Source organism: Siphateles boraxobius, unplaced genomic scaffold (assembly GCF_051911475.1).
Source record: "Siphateles boraxobius isolate OS27281-9 unplaced genomic scaffold, OSU_SipBor_1 9, whole genome shotgun sequence".
NCBI lineage: Eukaryota > Metazoa > Chordata > Actinopteri > Cypriniformes > Leuciscidae > Siphateles > Siphateles boraxobius.
Window position 1 is genome coordinate 17,735,375 of NW_027509219.1, and position 16,589 is coordinate 17,751,963.

A 16,589-nucleotide genomic window follows, 5' to 3' on the forward strand; every position below is an offset into this window, starting at 1 on the left:
TTCCTGCCAAAAAAGAAATGGGAGAAACAGATCTCTGGAAAGAAAAGGCCCAATGCATAAAGGTTGGGAAATCACAACATAACTGCAAGTATGGGCGAGATGGTGGAATGACTGCAGCTCAGGTGGGCTAAACACTCTGAAAAATGCAGTCGGGTGAGATTTTAGATTAGGGAGGGGGGGTCTGTCGACAGGTGCTGACTCCTAGAAAGGAAACAAAAGACAGAGCACGACTTGTTTGTGGATTCTAAAAAGATCCTGGGAAGGAAAAGAGGGATGGTGACGTTCCAAAAGGAATTAATGTTGGGTTCAAAAGTCTAAGAGCATCTTAAAATTCAACCGAAAAAAAATAAAGAAAGTTGATATCACAAGATCAAGGTCACACATTTGCTTTCATTTTGAGTTACATTTCAAGTGTTTCTGTTTCTCTTGTGTTACACCCTTTAAAATATTTTCTTAATCCTAAAACTTTACGAAATTTTAGATTAGAATCCCATGCCAAAATATATATTACCATTCAAAAGTGATTTTTTTTAATTGGCTACTTTTATTCAGCAAGGAAGGATACATAAAATTGATCAAAAGTAACAGTAAAGACATTTATAATGTTACAAAATATCTCTTTTTCAAATAAATGGTTATCTTCTGAACTTTTTATTCATCAAAGAATCCTGGGGAAAAGTATCTCAGTTTCCAAAAAAAAAAAATAAGCAGCACAACTGTTTTCGACATTGATAATAATAAGAAATGTTTCTTGAGCCCCAAATCAGCATATTAAAAAATGATTTCTGATGGATCATTTGACGCTGAAGACTAAAGTAATGATGTTAAAAATGCAGCTATTCAGAAATAAATGTATTCATAATTGTATTCATATTAATAAATGAATATTATTATTTATCATAAATAGCCTATATTAACAAAAACGTTATTTTAAATTATATTATCATGTCATATTATATTTTTCTTAAGTTAATCATTTTTTGTACAACTGCCTATTTCTGTATGTAAATGTAGTCTAATAATGTAGCTTATTTTCACATAGTATCAATTTATAACAGCAGGGAATGTGTTTCTCAAGAACAGTGATGGTAACAAGGAAACCATTCATCGCTCTTCCCGGCTGCACTGGCATGTTGATACATGGAGAGGAGGGTAGATCGGACCAAATTACGACCTGATTCTTTTATTTTGAGCGTCCTGCCTGCCTGCCGGAGTAATTCAGTTTAACCACATCTCTGTAACACACATCTTTATGAGATCTGAACACCCATGCCAACTTAGATTCTTTTCTTTTTTAAAGAAATATTGTTGTCTTCTTTCACCATAAATGATGTTAAACTAATGTAAAATACCGTTTTATGATTTTTTTACTTGCAATTTGATTTCAACTCAGTTTTAGCCCACGTTGGGGGTTGTATGGTGGGGTGGGGGTGATAGACAGCAAGCAATTCAGAGCTTTTGGTTTGTCTCCTCCCATAAGGCACCTGTGGTGGTAGGTCATGCAGACAAAGGCAGAGGGAGGGGGTTGGCCTTCAACCAGCCAATAAGAAGGCAGAGAGGCATGTTCATGGAAAGCACAGATCACTCAAGCTCAGTGACAATTCAAAGTTGAGTGAGGAACGATTCTGGCGCTCAAAACTCAACTTGTTAAGGAGCATTGCACGGCTTAGAAAACACTGAAGATAAGGAATGGCGGTCACTAATTTCCACTACATTACCCGGATGAGCAGTGGCTTCAAAGTGTACATCTTAGAGGGTAATTATCACATTTTCTCTCTTAATACGAGTTTAAACTAAGAATCGCATGATGTCTGCATGTTATCTACATGAAACCAATAGTAATCAGTATCAGAAAGAAAATGTACTGTACAACTTGGAATTAAGTATCTCTAACTGTCTGGCCATTTTAATGAGCACTCTTAAAAATAAAGGTTGCAAAAGGTTTTTTTCACAGTGATGGCATAGAAGCACCATTTTTGTTTCCCAAGAGAACCTTTCAGTGAACAGCTCTTAAAAGAACCATATATTTTCTTAGTGTAAAGAACATTTTAATGATCGAAATAACCTTTTTTCACTATATATAAAAAAAACTTTTTTGCAATGGAAAGGTTCCATGGATGTTTAAGGCTTTTCATGGAAAAAAGAACCTTTATTGTTTTAAGTGTATATTCTTTGTAGATATTAAACATGATATTTATTCATGTAGCCAATTCATATTTAAATATATAAATGCATTAAAAAATGCACATTTTCAGAAGGTTTCAAATAAGAAAAGAGGCTGGAAAACCCCTTTAACTACTGACAGGAATTATGATGCTCTGTTATTTTGAAGGTTAATTGAGAAGAGTCGAGATGAAGACATGCTTGATGTGTGTTTTAGGCTTGCAAATGAGAGATGAGAAAAGGATGTGGGTCTGTTATTTTGTCTTTAATCTCCCCAAGAAAAATATCCCTCCCCGAGGCACTAAAAATCAGTCATCAGTCAAGGTTTAAGGTGTGGTTTACACCCAATCCCCCATCCACTGTCATGCAAAGTCAACCTGCCTTGTCACGGTCCACTGCTTAGGAGATTTTTTGAGTGTGTGTAAGTGAAAGACGGTTCTGCCAACAATGCCCCCTCATCATCCAAGCCATTTGAGCATTTAGTAAACTTTATCCGCTTGAAGTCTGATAGCGCCTAATGCTAAACTTCATTCACGCAGTGTTAAAATACCTCAGATGTTAATCACCAATCAAATCAACTCAGGTCCCGACTGGTCTAATATGTGGTTGATTTGATATCCACAGCCCATGATCTTGTTTTTACTACTTCCTAAAATATTTAGCAAGTTATGAGTCAAATGATTGTCGTGGAAACATTCGAGTATAAAATCTTAACTGATTGTGGTAATCATTAATTAGAGTTACTTTAAGTCACAGGTTGCACAAAATATCTAACCTTATTCTGGAGTGGAACAAGTGGATGTTGTGAAAGCCAATATCAATGGTCAAATCCTGGTTCAAAGGCAATGTTAGCATGTTCCATACAATGTTATGGGTATACTTAACCTAATTTAAAAAGTGAAGGATTTAAAAAAAAAAAAAGTATTATGCATTATAATTTGAGGAGTGATTTATTTTTTATTTAACTAGGATTTGTTTCTATTTTTTGTCTAGAGATGTAAAAAGGCATACATGCATATATTCAGTGTAGACAGTGTAGTCTTTGCGAGTGAAAAGTATTGTCTCAGAAAGTGTTTCACTGTTAAGCATTTAATAAACAAAAAATTTGAACCCAGCAAACCTTATCATTTTGAGACTATAAAGTTGATGAGCTCTTAATGAGCTCTAAACCATTATCAGTTGTTGCATGTTGCAGATTCTGTGTATTTAATGACCATACCTTTGCATGACACAGTTGATGATATTAGCATGTGAATGGTGATGTGTATTTCAGTTTGGATTAGTCTGTTACAATCGTTATGTTGGGTAAACATTCTGTGAGCCACATGCTTTAACCTACAAAGCCTGTTTTGCACCTAAAAGCAGTTTGAACAACAAGCCAGTAAGATATTAATTCGTTCACTGATGTGGTTTTTTTTTTTTTTTTTTGGCTTGAATGTTTTCCAACATTTGAATGACATTTACCGTTAGTGGTGAATCAGCTGGGTAGTTCTACAGTACTACTCACAGAGCCAGTTGATCTTGCTCTGCCACTTAACGGAGTTTACATTTAACGGTGGCCCAACAACGTTTTTTCCCACAATTAAGATACACACGCAGTGATGCAATTCCAAGGATTAAGAGTCAGTTGTTTACTTGTTTGCCACACCTTTTCACAAGTAAGCGAATCGGTGACTGGCAATGACCGTGTGAGCACCCTGCAGCGATGTCATTTATCATATCTGAAGTCACACGGGCCTGTATTCATTTTTTCACAGGACAGCCCAATCTGAGAAGTGAAGACAGATTTCGCCACATGACGAGCGACAGGGTGCGGATGCGCCCTGCACATCCGATGAAGCGCAAAATCAGTTTGGAGAGAGGACGGACACTTGAGGAGAGGTAATGAACCATGTACCTTCCTTCATGGAAGCAATAACCAGTAGAATAAGAGGGACTGAAGAGGAGTTAGTTTTGTCATTTATTTTTGAACTTTCTGTTTCAGAAGAGGGAGGGCCATTAGAAACAGCCTGATCAACAGTGCCCGCAGATCATCTGGGTTCAGTATTCCTGAAAGCCCCACATCTACATGGAGCCCAACGGCCAGCCCCACTCACCTGATCCCCAGCCCAGTGTACTCCACCCCAGTCATGGACGAGCCTCTAGCCCTAATCAAGAAACCACGCCCGGAACCAGAGAAGGCAGAAAGCCAAAACAAACCCACAACAGTCAAACAAATACAGGTGATTAATACTACAGTTAAATGATTATGACATGTTTTATATCCAAATTTAATGTTTATTTTATTATATTATTATTATTAAAAACAACAACACTAAAATCTTACTATTTATTAAAAATATGTAAATAACAATATCATATTTTTTTTAAATATTTTGAAATAATATAATATATTTAACTCATAAATATAATATATTTAAATCGACGGGCCAGTGGCCAGTCAGGCCGGTGGCCCCACCAATAAAAGTAATACATTTATAAAATAAAATAGGTCTAGTTATTGTTTTAGTTGTTTTTGATCCATGTAACCTTAATAAATGAGGTTATGACAACAAAAACTACTATCCTTACTCATATCAATTTTAAATATTGTTAAAGTCAGTCAGTAATAAAATAAGATCAAATTATGAGCAATAGCACAAATAAATACAACAGAACAAACATTATACAAAATAAATAAAATAAAAATTTCAGGTTATTCATGTAGGTCTAAACTAGATATTCAGGTACAGTAATAGTAATCAAATGTTTATAGTCTTCACTGTATACATATAGATGAACCCTTATTAAAGTTATTGATTCAAGATCAGTGAGCGTTTTTTTTTCTTCTTTTGTTTGATTAACGTATAAAAACAGACAGCAGCAGGAATATTAGGCTGCTGTCACTGTAAGAGCTGCACGAATCGTTACATATGCATTTTATTTCTCACGTGTTCATGTTCACTTAAGACATAACCGACTATGATTACGATGATACTCGACAAGGTTTTGTGGGAATATGTGCATTCAAGCTCAGGAAGATGAGAAAGAGAGCCAAACTGAGAGACGCGGGTACTTTCCTGTCTACTTTCGCTTAAATATTTAAGTTGGCAAGGCTTAAAAACATGAGCAAATCTTCAACTTTCATGTAAATGCAGCACTGTCTGATTTGGCCAAGTGACAGTTCTGTCAACTGGCCCGAGTGTCTTTCACGCTGGCTCCGGGCCATCGGGCAGTCCTTATTGTTGAGCCCTGACTCCTTCAGCAGTATGTGCTGACTTAACACACTCTGTGCATTATACCATCTATGAGTCTATCCTGAGGCCACCGCAGTCTGTTCATCCTCACTCACTGTCTTTGAGACACAACAGAATGCAGGAAGGCACTTTTCTGTTCCTGAGAGAGTAGCTCTTTAGAGTGCGGACAGGCCTCTGCCTGTTTCAGATATGCAATCCAGCCGGATTCAGGGAGAAAATGTGAGCAATGGGTGGAGGAATGTTGTCAACAAGTCTCAACACACCGGTACTGTTGTTTACCTGCTAGTGGTATTAGGGCTGAGGGAGAAAAAATAAAGAAACACCAACCACCAACATAACTTATATCTTTGGTCCATCTTTCCCTTTTAGTTTCTCATTTTTCCATCAAATTTATTCATTAGCTAATTTCTAAAAGCTCTGTAATAGATGGGTGGAAAACTGTGTGGCTACTAGGATTTGCTGACCTTTGCTGTCTTTTTTTTTTCTTCAGATACGGCCATCTGTCATCACTTGCGTTTCCTCTGCAACAAGGTCAACCAAAAAAGACTGTTGCAATCACTCCACTGGTAAGTAAAAAGATGCAAATAAGCTTGGCTTGCATCCTTTAACATGTCCGTGCAGATATTTTTCATCAGAATGAATAGTTTTTGAGCATCATCATCATTTGATTCTATCTCCACTATGTCTCTACAGTTGTTACCCAGCACAGTTATGATCACGTTGAAGAGCATTTCCAGAGGAGTCTCGGGATGAACTACCACAGAGCCGCCTCCATCAGCGTGTCTGTGGATGACCACTTTGCCAAAGCGCTGGGTGATAAATGGCTCCAGCTCAAAGCTTCATCCTCCTCCTGCCATTCATCCTCTTCTTCGTCTTCTTCATCTCCACCCAGCAGTCCAACCTTCATCCACTCACCCGGCAACTGCCAGAGTCCCAAAAGGGCCCGCAAAGATTCAGTCAGTCCTTCCACAACCACACCCAACTTATGGTCTGAGAAATGAGAAATGAAGAAGAAAACAGAAATTTAGATGTACATATGACGAAACGGACTTAAAATGCAAGTGTAAGCCCATGTGTTTCTGCTGTAAAACGCAAAAGGGAGACTGTTCAATTGTGTTGCAATGGCTGTTAACACTCAATGAGCAATGGAGGGATTGTTAAATTGTCTTTTAAAGGGAGATATTCGATGTCTGACCATTTTCTGATAATTTCACGGTAGCTAAGCATTGTTGGAGTTGGCTTTGTCATTGGTTTTGTGGGTGCCACTGGTTTTTATTCGTTGACTGTGATTGCACTGATTATTGCTAATAACATTTCATTGTCTGTTGAAAGCTTTCTTCTTATAATATGTGCATATTTATATTAGACAGTGCACTGAGATCTTGTGGAGCCCTGAGCAATACAGACCAAAACCTACTAGGTCAGAAAGTTTCATGTTTTAGTAGAAAACAAATGCTTGAGAAAAGAGGTGGGTAACTTTTTGACATCTCTATATGGGCTATTGCTGTTCATTTCAATCCCTGTGTAAATTTCAAGCTTTTATACTATTGTACATATTTGTAATAAACACAATTTTTTTAAATGCATTCATTGTAGATTTCTTTTTATGATCAAAATTATTAACTTATATTTGTAAAAAATATTTAGTAAAAATCTATCCTGAAATGCACATTCATTCTTGTTGTGAACGAATGATCAAAATTAGGGGTCAAAGTTTTAAAGAAATGAATACTTTAATTTAGCAAGGACACATTCAATTTTACATTGCAACAAAATATTTCTATTTCAAATAAATGCTGTTCTTTTGAACTTTCTATTAAAAGAATATTGATAAATGTATCCACAAAAATATTAACCAGTACAACACTTTTCAACATCGTTGATAATAAGGAATGATGTTTGAGCACCAAACAACATATTAGAATGAAGACTAAAATAAATTAAAATAAAAAACGATATTTTAAAGTGTAATAATATTTCACAATATGACTACTTTTACTGTATTTCTGATCCAATAAATGCAGCCTTGGTGAGCATAAGAGTCTTAATTCACAAACATTAAAACATCGTACCAACCCCTAATTAAACGGTATGCAAGTTATTCCTATGAAAAGTATATTTGTCTTTGTAATCTTTCAGTAAACTTCTAGTAATAACTTACTCTGCCACTTGTTATAATTCAATCACTTTATGATGGTTAAAATTCAGTTATCATTAGATCTAGCTAAATGCTTGGACACATGCAAAGGTCAATAGTTGATTTTCTCTAGCGGAAATCAAAAGATCGAAATTTGTGTTTATGTAAATTATCATTGGGAGGGTACAATTAGTCAGGACATTATAAAAACACTTGTGTCACAATTTTAGAGGCCAGATTCAAGTTAAACAGAAACTTATCTTGAAGCAGCAGCTAAACTACAAATAGATTTGACCTTCTTAGATGGTTTATGATAAATAGGAAACAGTTGGAAAACAGCTTTCCATGCTTGCTAAAAAAAAAAAAAAACATCAACTGCCAGTTAGATCAGAGGAAAAACTTGTCAATCACAAGATCAGGTTCAAGAAGCTGAGAAACAGGTTTGAATGAAGATTTTCTGGCACAAAGGTACTGTAAGAAGCCATTGAACAGAGTTCAAAGAAGTCCTGTTGCCAAAAGCCCTGCCTTACACTCTTTTGCAGGCTTGACTGGCCTCATACAGGGGAGAGTCTAGTGTTTCTCAGAGAACAAAATGACTCATGCTCAGTGGCACAGATCTCGAGGTGTTGCAGTAACATGATGTCCTTCTGGAATGTGGACACCTCAAGGCGGCTTTAAGTCACATGGAAAGTTAGCATAGATGACATCATTGTCTAGCAGAGCAGACCTGCACAAACTATAACCAGCAAGATTAACAATTTTGGGAAACACTTTGCAATAAGGTCCTATTAGTCAATGTCTGTTATTGTATTAACTATAAGCAACACAAAGCAATATGTTTGTTACAGTATTTATCTTTGTTATTGTTAACCGTTTAACAATATGTACTATTTAATACAATTATTGTTAACTATTTAAGTTCATTGTTAGTTCCTGTTAGCTTAGATCCATTAAATAATATGAACAGATTTTTTTTTGTTTTAATTATGCATTAGCAATGTATTAGAAATAACATTAATTAAGATTAATAAATGCTATTTTTCATTGTTAGTTCATGTTAACTGATGTAGTTTTGGAACCTTGAATGAGTATAGCATCATCTAGAAGAACTATTTATTTATTTATTTATTATTGTTAAGGATTCATTTTAGCATTTACTTTGTCTCAGATGTCGCTCCTATATAATCCATTAGGATAAATAAAAATAGAAAGTTGAAAAACCTGAATAGTTGACAGACAGTAAGATGATATTCCATTGTTACAATTAATGCGGATACAGTAGCTCAGAGAATGTGGTCTTGGATTAATTTGATGAAAAATGTGAAATGTTTGAGTTGACATTGAAATCTTTGAGTTCTGATTGCAGACTTATACACAATTTGAGACATTATTGTCATATCTTCTAAAACACACGTGATTTTACTTTTAATCTCATGGAGTGTGCCATGAGTCAAGGTATAAATGTGAATGAGAATTAATCCTCTTTTTTGTGCCCCACAAATGGTTGAAAGTATTCACTCATATTGTGAATAACTCATCGGCTCCAATTTTTAAATACATTTATAAAGCTAATATTTAACACTGTAAGTGGCATCACCATTCTCTTTCTACAGTAGAAGGTCTAAACATGCATTTATGCTGTAATTTTCACTCTGCATGTCAGCTCTGCTGTAATTGAGCCCCATCCCTCAGGCTACACATACTGTGGCTTGTTGTGGAGTGTACTTATAAATCAAAGGGAGGGGGTCTGTGTGGGAGGATCTGAAGTCAGAATATCATCCTTCTACAATAATCACGTTTGAATCAGCATTTAAAATGGATCAAATGTTTTCATGAGGTTTTCAGAGAAGCAGATTTTTTAAAAGGCCGCACCCTCATATCCATGTCAAAGCATGTGTTGAAACAGATCCCGTCTGAAATCAGTCATTGCCTTACATATTATATTCATTTCAGGACTAGGGTGGTACGCTTAACAAGAGTTCTAAAATAGCAACAACAAAATATATATATATATATATATATATATATATATATATATATATATATATATATATATATATATATATATATATATATAATTCACATTTTCCTTTGCCATGCAAAAAACAAACGTATACAAAAGTTAGTTCGGGTCCTCTAATTGGATGGACCCTTTAAATGCAAGTTGTCAAAAAAACAAAACTTTATGGTTTTGTTGACTGAAGTAAGGCTGTACATAGACAGTATAGAGATGCTTTGAATAAGAAAGCTAAAGACATCTAACACTAACTTTTAACACTTTAAAAGTTTGTGAGCTTTACAAAGAATTTATTTTATATTTTTATACACGATTGCAGCCATATTCTGATTTTATATTATTACCCCCGACACATTTTCGTTTATTTTTTATTGTTCTTTTTTGAGTTTTAATTTTGTGTGCATAATTGTGGAACGTTCATTATCTTCATGTGAAATTCTGAATGAAAGTGCATGAATGTTTATATTGTTTATTTAAATAAAATTAAAAAAATATTATAACTGTAAAATACGTCATCACAGTCTGTGAAATGGGTCCAAGTACAGAGGGACTTTTCACTATTTATTTCACTCCAACTGTCCATGTTTGTTCCAGACAGACTGTCAGTCTTTTTTTCCATTCCATGCCTGTCAAACCATTTTTCAGTGACACTTTCTGCACATTACTTCGATATGCCAGTAAATGTACAAGTGACTATTTTTATGAGTGAGTCATTTAATCATTCATGCAGCAGATTATTTCAAACACATTGATTAAATCATTACTCAGAATTGTTCAACGGTTCTGAGGCTTCGTTTGAAACTCTTTCGATGATGAAGTAATTGTTAATATTCTGTCTAAAATTTAAGTTACACAAAATATTATCTTCTTGTTTATCAAACTGTTCTTGTTCATCAAAGAGGATTGGACGTGTAAGCTCACATAGTCATTTTTAAAGCTTTATCTATCGATTCCAAATCGTATCTGTATATATGTATTTTAATTTAAATCAAATGCTTAATAATAATTGTTAAGCTAAAATTGCTCGTGTCTAATGGAATCTAAAGGGAATAATAATAATACAAATAATATAAAATAATTTTTATAAATAATAATTGCTAAAAGACAATTATGTATTATTATTTTTTATTTTTGTTTACTATGTAGTGACCTTTAATTTGAAACAAGGGAAACTGAGGGAGTGACTTTATTGTGTCAGACATGTCATTTTGTTCACAGCTGATTAGTCCAATTTCGGTTTGAAATCTCTTACCCAGAGCATAACTAGCCTATAGCATGAAGCCAGTTAAGGTGGCTAATATGTCAAGTAAATATGCTTTAGAAAAGACTACAAGTGAGCTTATATACAAATCTCTTTACCAGCTATATAAACGAACTTAAAACATTCAAGACATTTTCTTCTTGCTGTGTGCATGCATTTTCATAGGCCCCTAATTCATATTCTACAATCTTCAACAGAAGAGAGAATTGACTCTCTCTCGCAAAATTTCGTGAATCGCAGTTTCTCTGTTTCATGGCATGTGATTGGCTGTTCACGACTGATAAACTTGCAATTCTAACAAAAAAGTCTGAAATGTAAATGAGCACACCATAACAAGTGACTTGCAGTTACTTATTAGACTTGTGTGTCCGTACTTACTTAGCAACGCGAGCATCTTTTTATTTGAAAAGAAGCTTCACAGTCAAGACCTTCTGATTAATGCAGACTTGACCTTTATGTGTTCTGGAGCACTCCCTGCATTATTCCAGTAATTAAGTGTTCATGCTTCTGACTCACTTCCGTAGGATTACAGTTCAAAAAGATATTCAACCAAACCTTCACATTCCCACCTTCACAGGTCTGACAGACAGGTAAGTCAGCACCAGCACAGTCTGTGACACATCAACTGTCTGCACCTCTTCTGCCTGCTCCTCAGGCTTGGCTGCATTAACAGGGAGGCTAAAAGCAACATCTGTGCGATTTATTCTCATTAGGAGGACGGTGGTGGACTGCTTTTTGTTTCTGCATCACTCTTTTCATTTACTTCCCTAACGGCACTTAAGTCAGGGCAGCACAAGCTGAGGCTTTAGTCAGGGATTTTTTTAAGGGGGAAGAAGCCTTACCATACAGGCCACAGCAAGTCTTTTGGGTCACACACACACACACACAACATATGCACACATACACATGCAGACATTCCTCACTACTGAGAAAATTGCTTTGAGTGATCCTACCGATCCTGTTTGGCAAGGGAATGGAGGGAGGGAATGGGTGGACGAAGAAGCGACAGATGGAGGAAAAAATTAGGAGAGATGTACCGATAAATAACATGTTTCTTGTGAACTACTTTTATGGGGTTTATTTGCATGTTGAATCAGGTTTAACTGTTACAGTTTGGGGGGTGGGGGGGGGGGGGGGGGGGGGGGTTGGGATAATCACAGAAATAATCACTACTATGCTGTTAGTTATTTTGAGAATAATGAGGAAATATTGTAACAAACAAAAACAAACCTGTGGAAATGGTTATAAGGTTCACCCTTGCTAATTCGCAAAATATTTTCACATGTATAAGTGTGACCTAATGTATTCTGTTTATAAATTAATGGGATTTGAAGAAGATTACAAATATATGGATCAAGTTCAGAAAGCATAGAAACCAGGGCCCAGTTGTTCAAAAATATTCTGATCGGATTGGATCAAATCTTGAGAAAGGAAAGAAAAAAGGATTCTGAAATCAGATTAGATTAATCCATCCAATTCAACTTTGCTTTGAAACACCTGCACAAAAATAAAATGGATTACCTGATCCTGTATAGCAAAACATGGGATTTCCAAATCCAGATCATTCTGATCCCGATACATTTTTTTTTTGAACAACGTGGCCCTGCATAAAAACTTTGAACATAGATTAGCCATAAATCATATATCAATCATATTTACCTCCATATGACTTAAGTATTTAGTTTATGTAAATATCAGTATATGGTATTATGTACAATATAAAATGAAAATCTCTAGTTTAGTTTCTCTTTTTTTCTCCTTTGTTTTATTGATTATGTAAGATTTAATATTAAAAACGTAATTAAAATTGAATATAAATGATATTAAAAAAATATTATGTGCACAATAAATGGTTTGATGAAGTAATAGATTAATCTAAATCTAAAACAAATCATTAACAAACACTACACATTTGTTTTTCTATCATGTTAAGGGCTTTCCAATGTGTTGTTTTCATACTGAACTAATGATATTTATATCACTAACCCATAAACCTAACCCTCACACAAACCTTTTTTAATATTAAGATTTCATTCTCGTCATACGGACAGTTGCTGATCCTACAACGTAGGTGAATGAAGGTTTTACTTACCTTATGGGGCACTTGTCCCACCTCTGCTTTAAAAATAGGGTAACACTTTAGAATACGGTTCCTTCGTTAATGAATAGAACCAATGAGTAACACAATATTAACAATCTAGTAACTATTATTAACTAACAAGAAACTCTGATTAACAAACTAGTAAGTAATAGCGCACAGATGAAAGTGGTAGTTCACTATTAACTAATCAATAACTACTATGTTTTAATGCTTCCCAGAGAACTACTGAAAAAGTTTATTAACAATCTAGTAACTACTATTAACTAAAAAGAAACTCTGATTAACAAATTAGGAAGTACTAGTGCTCATATGAAAGGGGTACTTACTACTATATTTTTTATGCTTCCCAGAGAACTACTGAAAAATGTCATAATTCATACAAAACTAATCAATAACCAATGCAGGATAAATGACTAGCACTACATTAACATTTGAACTGCTACTGTAAACGAATACACAAGGTTGTTTACATTATCAATATGTAATAGCACAGCAGACTGTTAATAATTGGCCTATGCTGTCTATTTATCAACTGAATAATTTTAAAGAAATGGATTTTTAAATACAGTAGTCTGGACCTTACTTGTCCTGTGGCCAATTTTCCGGCATTCCTCTGGACTAACATTGAATCACTAGAGTCACGGCGACGACTGGAACATATTGAGTCATCAGCCATGCAAAAACCATATAGAGTGAATTTATTATTTAACTTACCTCACAAAAAAATATGTTTTTATGTATGTCTCCTAGCTCATAAATATACAGTATATATATGTGTGTGTGTGTGTGTGTGCGTGTGTGCGTGTGTGCGTGTGTGCGTGTGTGTGTGTGTGTGTGTGTGTATGTGTGTGTGTGTGTGTGTGTGTGTGTGTGTGTGTGTGTGTGTGTGTGTGTGTGTGTGTGTGTGTGTGTGTGTATATATCTTGTGAGTGAGAAGATTCTACACTTTATTGGCTTTTCATTAGTAACTACTGTAAGAATCAAGGAAACAAACTAGTAATGACTCAAGTGTTACTAAATACTTCTATGGGAATTACTAATTATTTGGATCTGTATTCTAAAGTGAAGATCATGGGAACTAACTAGTAATGACTCGAGTGTTACTATACTTCTAAAGAAATTTTCTAAAAGTATACTAAAGTTCACCTAAAATCTCAAACGCTTGAAATGACTTTTGTTTTTGGTTCCACAAATCATGACTAGATCATGTAGTAACACTTGAGTCATTACTAGTTAGTTCCCATGATCTTCACTTTAGAATACGGATCCGAATAATTAGTAATTCCCATAGAAGTATGAAGTACCACTTTCATCTGTTTACTATTACTTCCTAATTCGTTAATCAGAGTTTATTTTTAGTTAATAGTAGTTACTAGATTGTTAATAAACTTTTTCAGTAGTTCTTTGGGAAGCATTAAAAAAATAGTAGTTATTGATTAGTTAATAGTGAACTACCACTTTCATCTGTGCGCTATTACTTACTAGTTCGTTAATCAGAGTTTCTTGTTAGTTAATAATAATTACTAGATTGTTAATATTGTGTTACTCATTGGTTCTTGTGTAGTTATTCATTAACGAAGGAACCGTATTCTAAAGTGTTACCAAAAATAGCAGTAAAAAATAAAATAAAATAAAAAAATGATCTAGTGGCTATTATTTGAATTGCTTTGTGCTCCTGCATTATAGCTAAAAGCTAGTGACCAAAGAGATTAACAGTTGGGAATTCATTTTTTATTTCAACTGAGTGGCATAGTGGTTAAAGACCACTAGGGTGTAGTGACCCAACAGTTGTCGGTTCTGCATCCACAAAGAATGACCCTATAAACCATCACCATTTTGGATACGCAATGTGTGCAATATCCACATATAAAACTAAATAAGCAATGAGTAGGCCTAAATGTTTGTAAGCAGTAAACTGATATCAGTCCATCATGGCTTAAGATTTAGTTCATAAACTGTCATTTGCATTTTGCAGAACCAAAGCCAGCAAAGCATTGCATTAAACTGGCAGTGGCTGACATCCAATGCCCAGCTATCAAAAAAATATGTTCTAAAAAGGTTTTGCTAACGTTGCCCTTAAGTAAAAATGTCGTCTGTGTTCGAAATCACCCTTATCTTCTCATTCACTATTACCTTCATTAGTCCATTACACTTTTGCATAGTTTGAGCTTACCGTTCAAAAATCATTTGACACTTAACTGGCAGCTGCAGTAGAAAGGAAAATATATCTGTATATAGAGTTAAGGAGTAAAATTATAGAGTAACTCTGTATATAACTCTATAATAGCTGTAACTATGTATAAACCATAATTTTAAAAAATCATAATCAATCAAAAAGAAATATACCTGATATTTCACTGTAGCAACATTTGGAAAATGGATGGATGATTCAGCGTTGGGCGCCATCTTCTGGGGAGACGCAGGAGTCGATTGAAAATCATCATTTTCATTGCATGATTTATAAACACCCACCAGTTTGAAAACTTCCACAAATTTAGAAACACCCACTTTTGTTCAGGAAGAGACTCATACTCAATCAAATATAGGTCTCTGCAGGACAGTGATAGGAGTTACCAGATCAGTGGGCGACAGAGGGGCGTTTTCAACCGCGTTACCTGATTTGCCCATGTCACAGTGAGGGTAGGTTTAGGGGCGGGGTCAGGTGAAAGGCATCATTTTCATTGCATGATTTATAAACACCCACCAGTTTGAAAACTCCCACAAATTTAGAAATACCCACTTTTGTTCTGCAGAGACCCCATACTCTACTCAATAGAGAGCCTAAGTCCCTCCCCTTACGGTGGACCGCATGGGACCTTATTTCGGAAAAATATTGTTTGGATCCCGTTTGAATTGTGCCCTGATTTACACATATGATGTTGTCAATTTAAAAGATACATTTTGAAGTCAAGAAAGTCGCAGTTTGATGTAAAACTGTTGGGGACTGTGAAAGTACGTAATTACAAACCCAAAAGGCGTTATACCCAAAAGGTGACGTCATACCTTTTCTCTCAATGAATGAAGCTAACTTCATAACTGAAGCTAACACAAGCTTGGTGACGTACATAGTGCGAAACGAGAGATGTAGTTCATTTAACGATTTTCTCATAAAACTAAATCTTACTCTTCTGTTTTATGACAAACTGTGACTTTCTTGACTTTCATAATTATCTTTTGAATTGAAAAACATCATATGTGTAATTCAGGGCACAGTTCAGACGGAATAAAAAGATAAGTTGTCTCTTGCCATTGACTACCATACATATTTTTTCCGAAATAAGGTCCCATGAGCCGGAAGCGGAGGGGAGGGACTTAGGCTCTCTATAGAGTGCCGAAGTTATAACGTCACTTTGTAGGCCAAAACGCAGAAGTGAGTTAGCATTTTAGCACTTCCGGTTCCGTCGCCCTATGTCTATGGGTTTTTTTAATGGGTTTTGGCTAAATCGCCTGAAATAAGGTCTGTGGTTCACAAAGCCTCTAAATATTTTCACGTTTTGATCTATGACATAAAACAAACCAGTTATAACCTGCTTGTGGTTTTTTAAACTTTATTGTGTCTGCTTGTGGTTTTTTAAACTTTATATGTATCAAAATGTATACATTTTGGATTAACTTGTAAAGATTATCTTGATAGACAAAACGTGTAAGGGTCACAACTCTTTGTTGAACACAGA

At 35.1% G+C, this 16,589-nt stretch overlaps 1 protein-coding gene across 1 annotated transcript; it reads left to right on the forward strand.

The window, feature by feature from the left end:
- The first annotated feature begins 1,575 nt into the window (after window positions 1-1,575).
- Window positions 1,576-6,985, forward strand: vgll4l (vestigial like 4 like). Its single transcript, XM_077222669.1, has 5 exons — window positions 1,576-1,756; window positions 3,921-4,044; window positions 4,148-4,385; window positions 5,890-5,965; window positions 6,093-6,985. Exons 1-5 carry the CDS (start codon window positions 1,690-1,692, stop codon window positions 6,398-6,400), a joined length of 813 nt encoding a protein of 270 aa, XP_077078784.1. The 5' UTR covers window positions 1,576-1,689; the 3' UTR covers window positions 6,401-6,985.
- The last annotated feature ends 9,604 nt before the right edge of the window (window positions 6,986-16,589 follow it).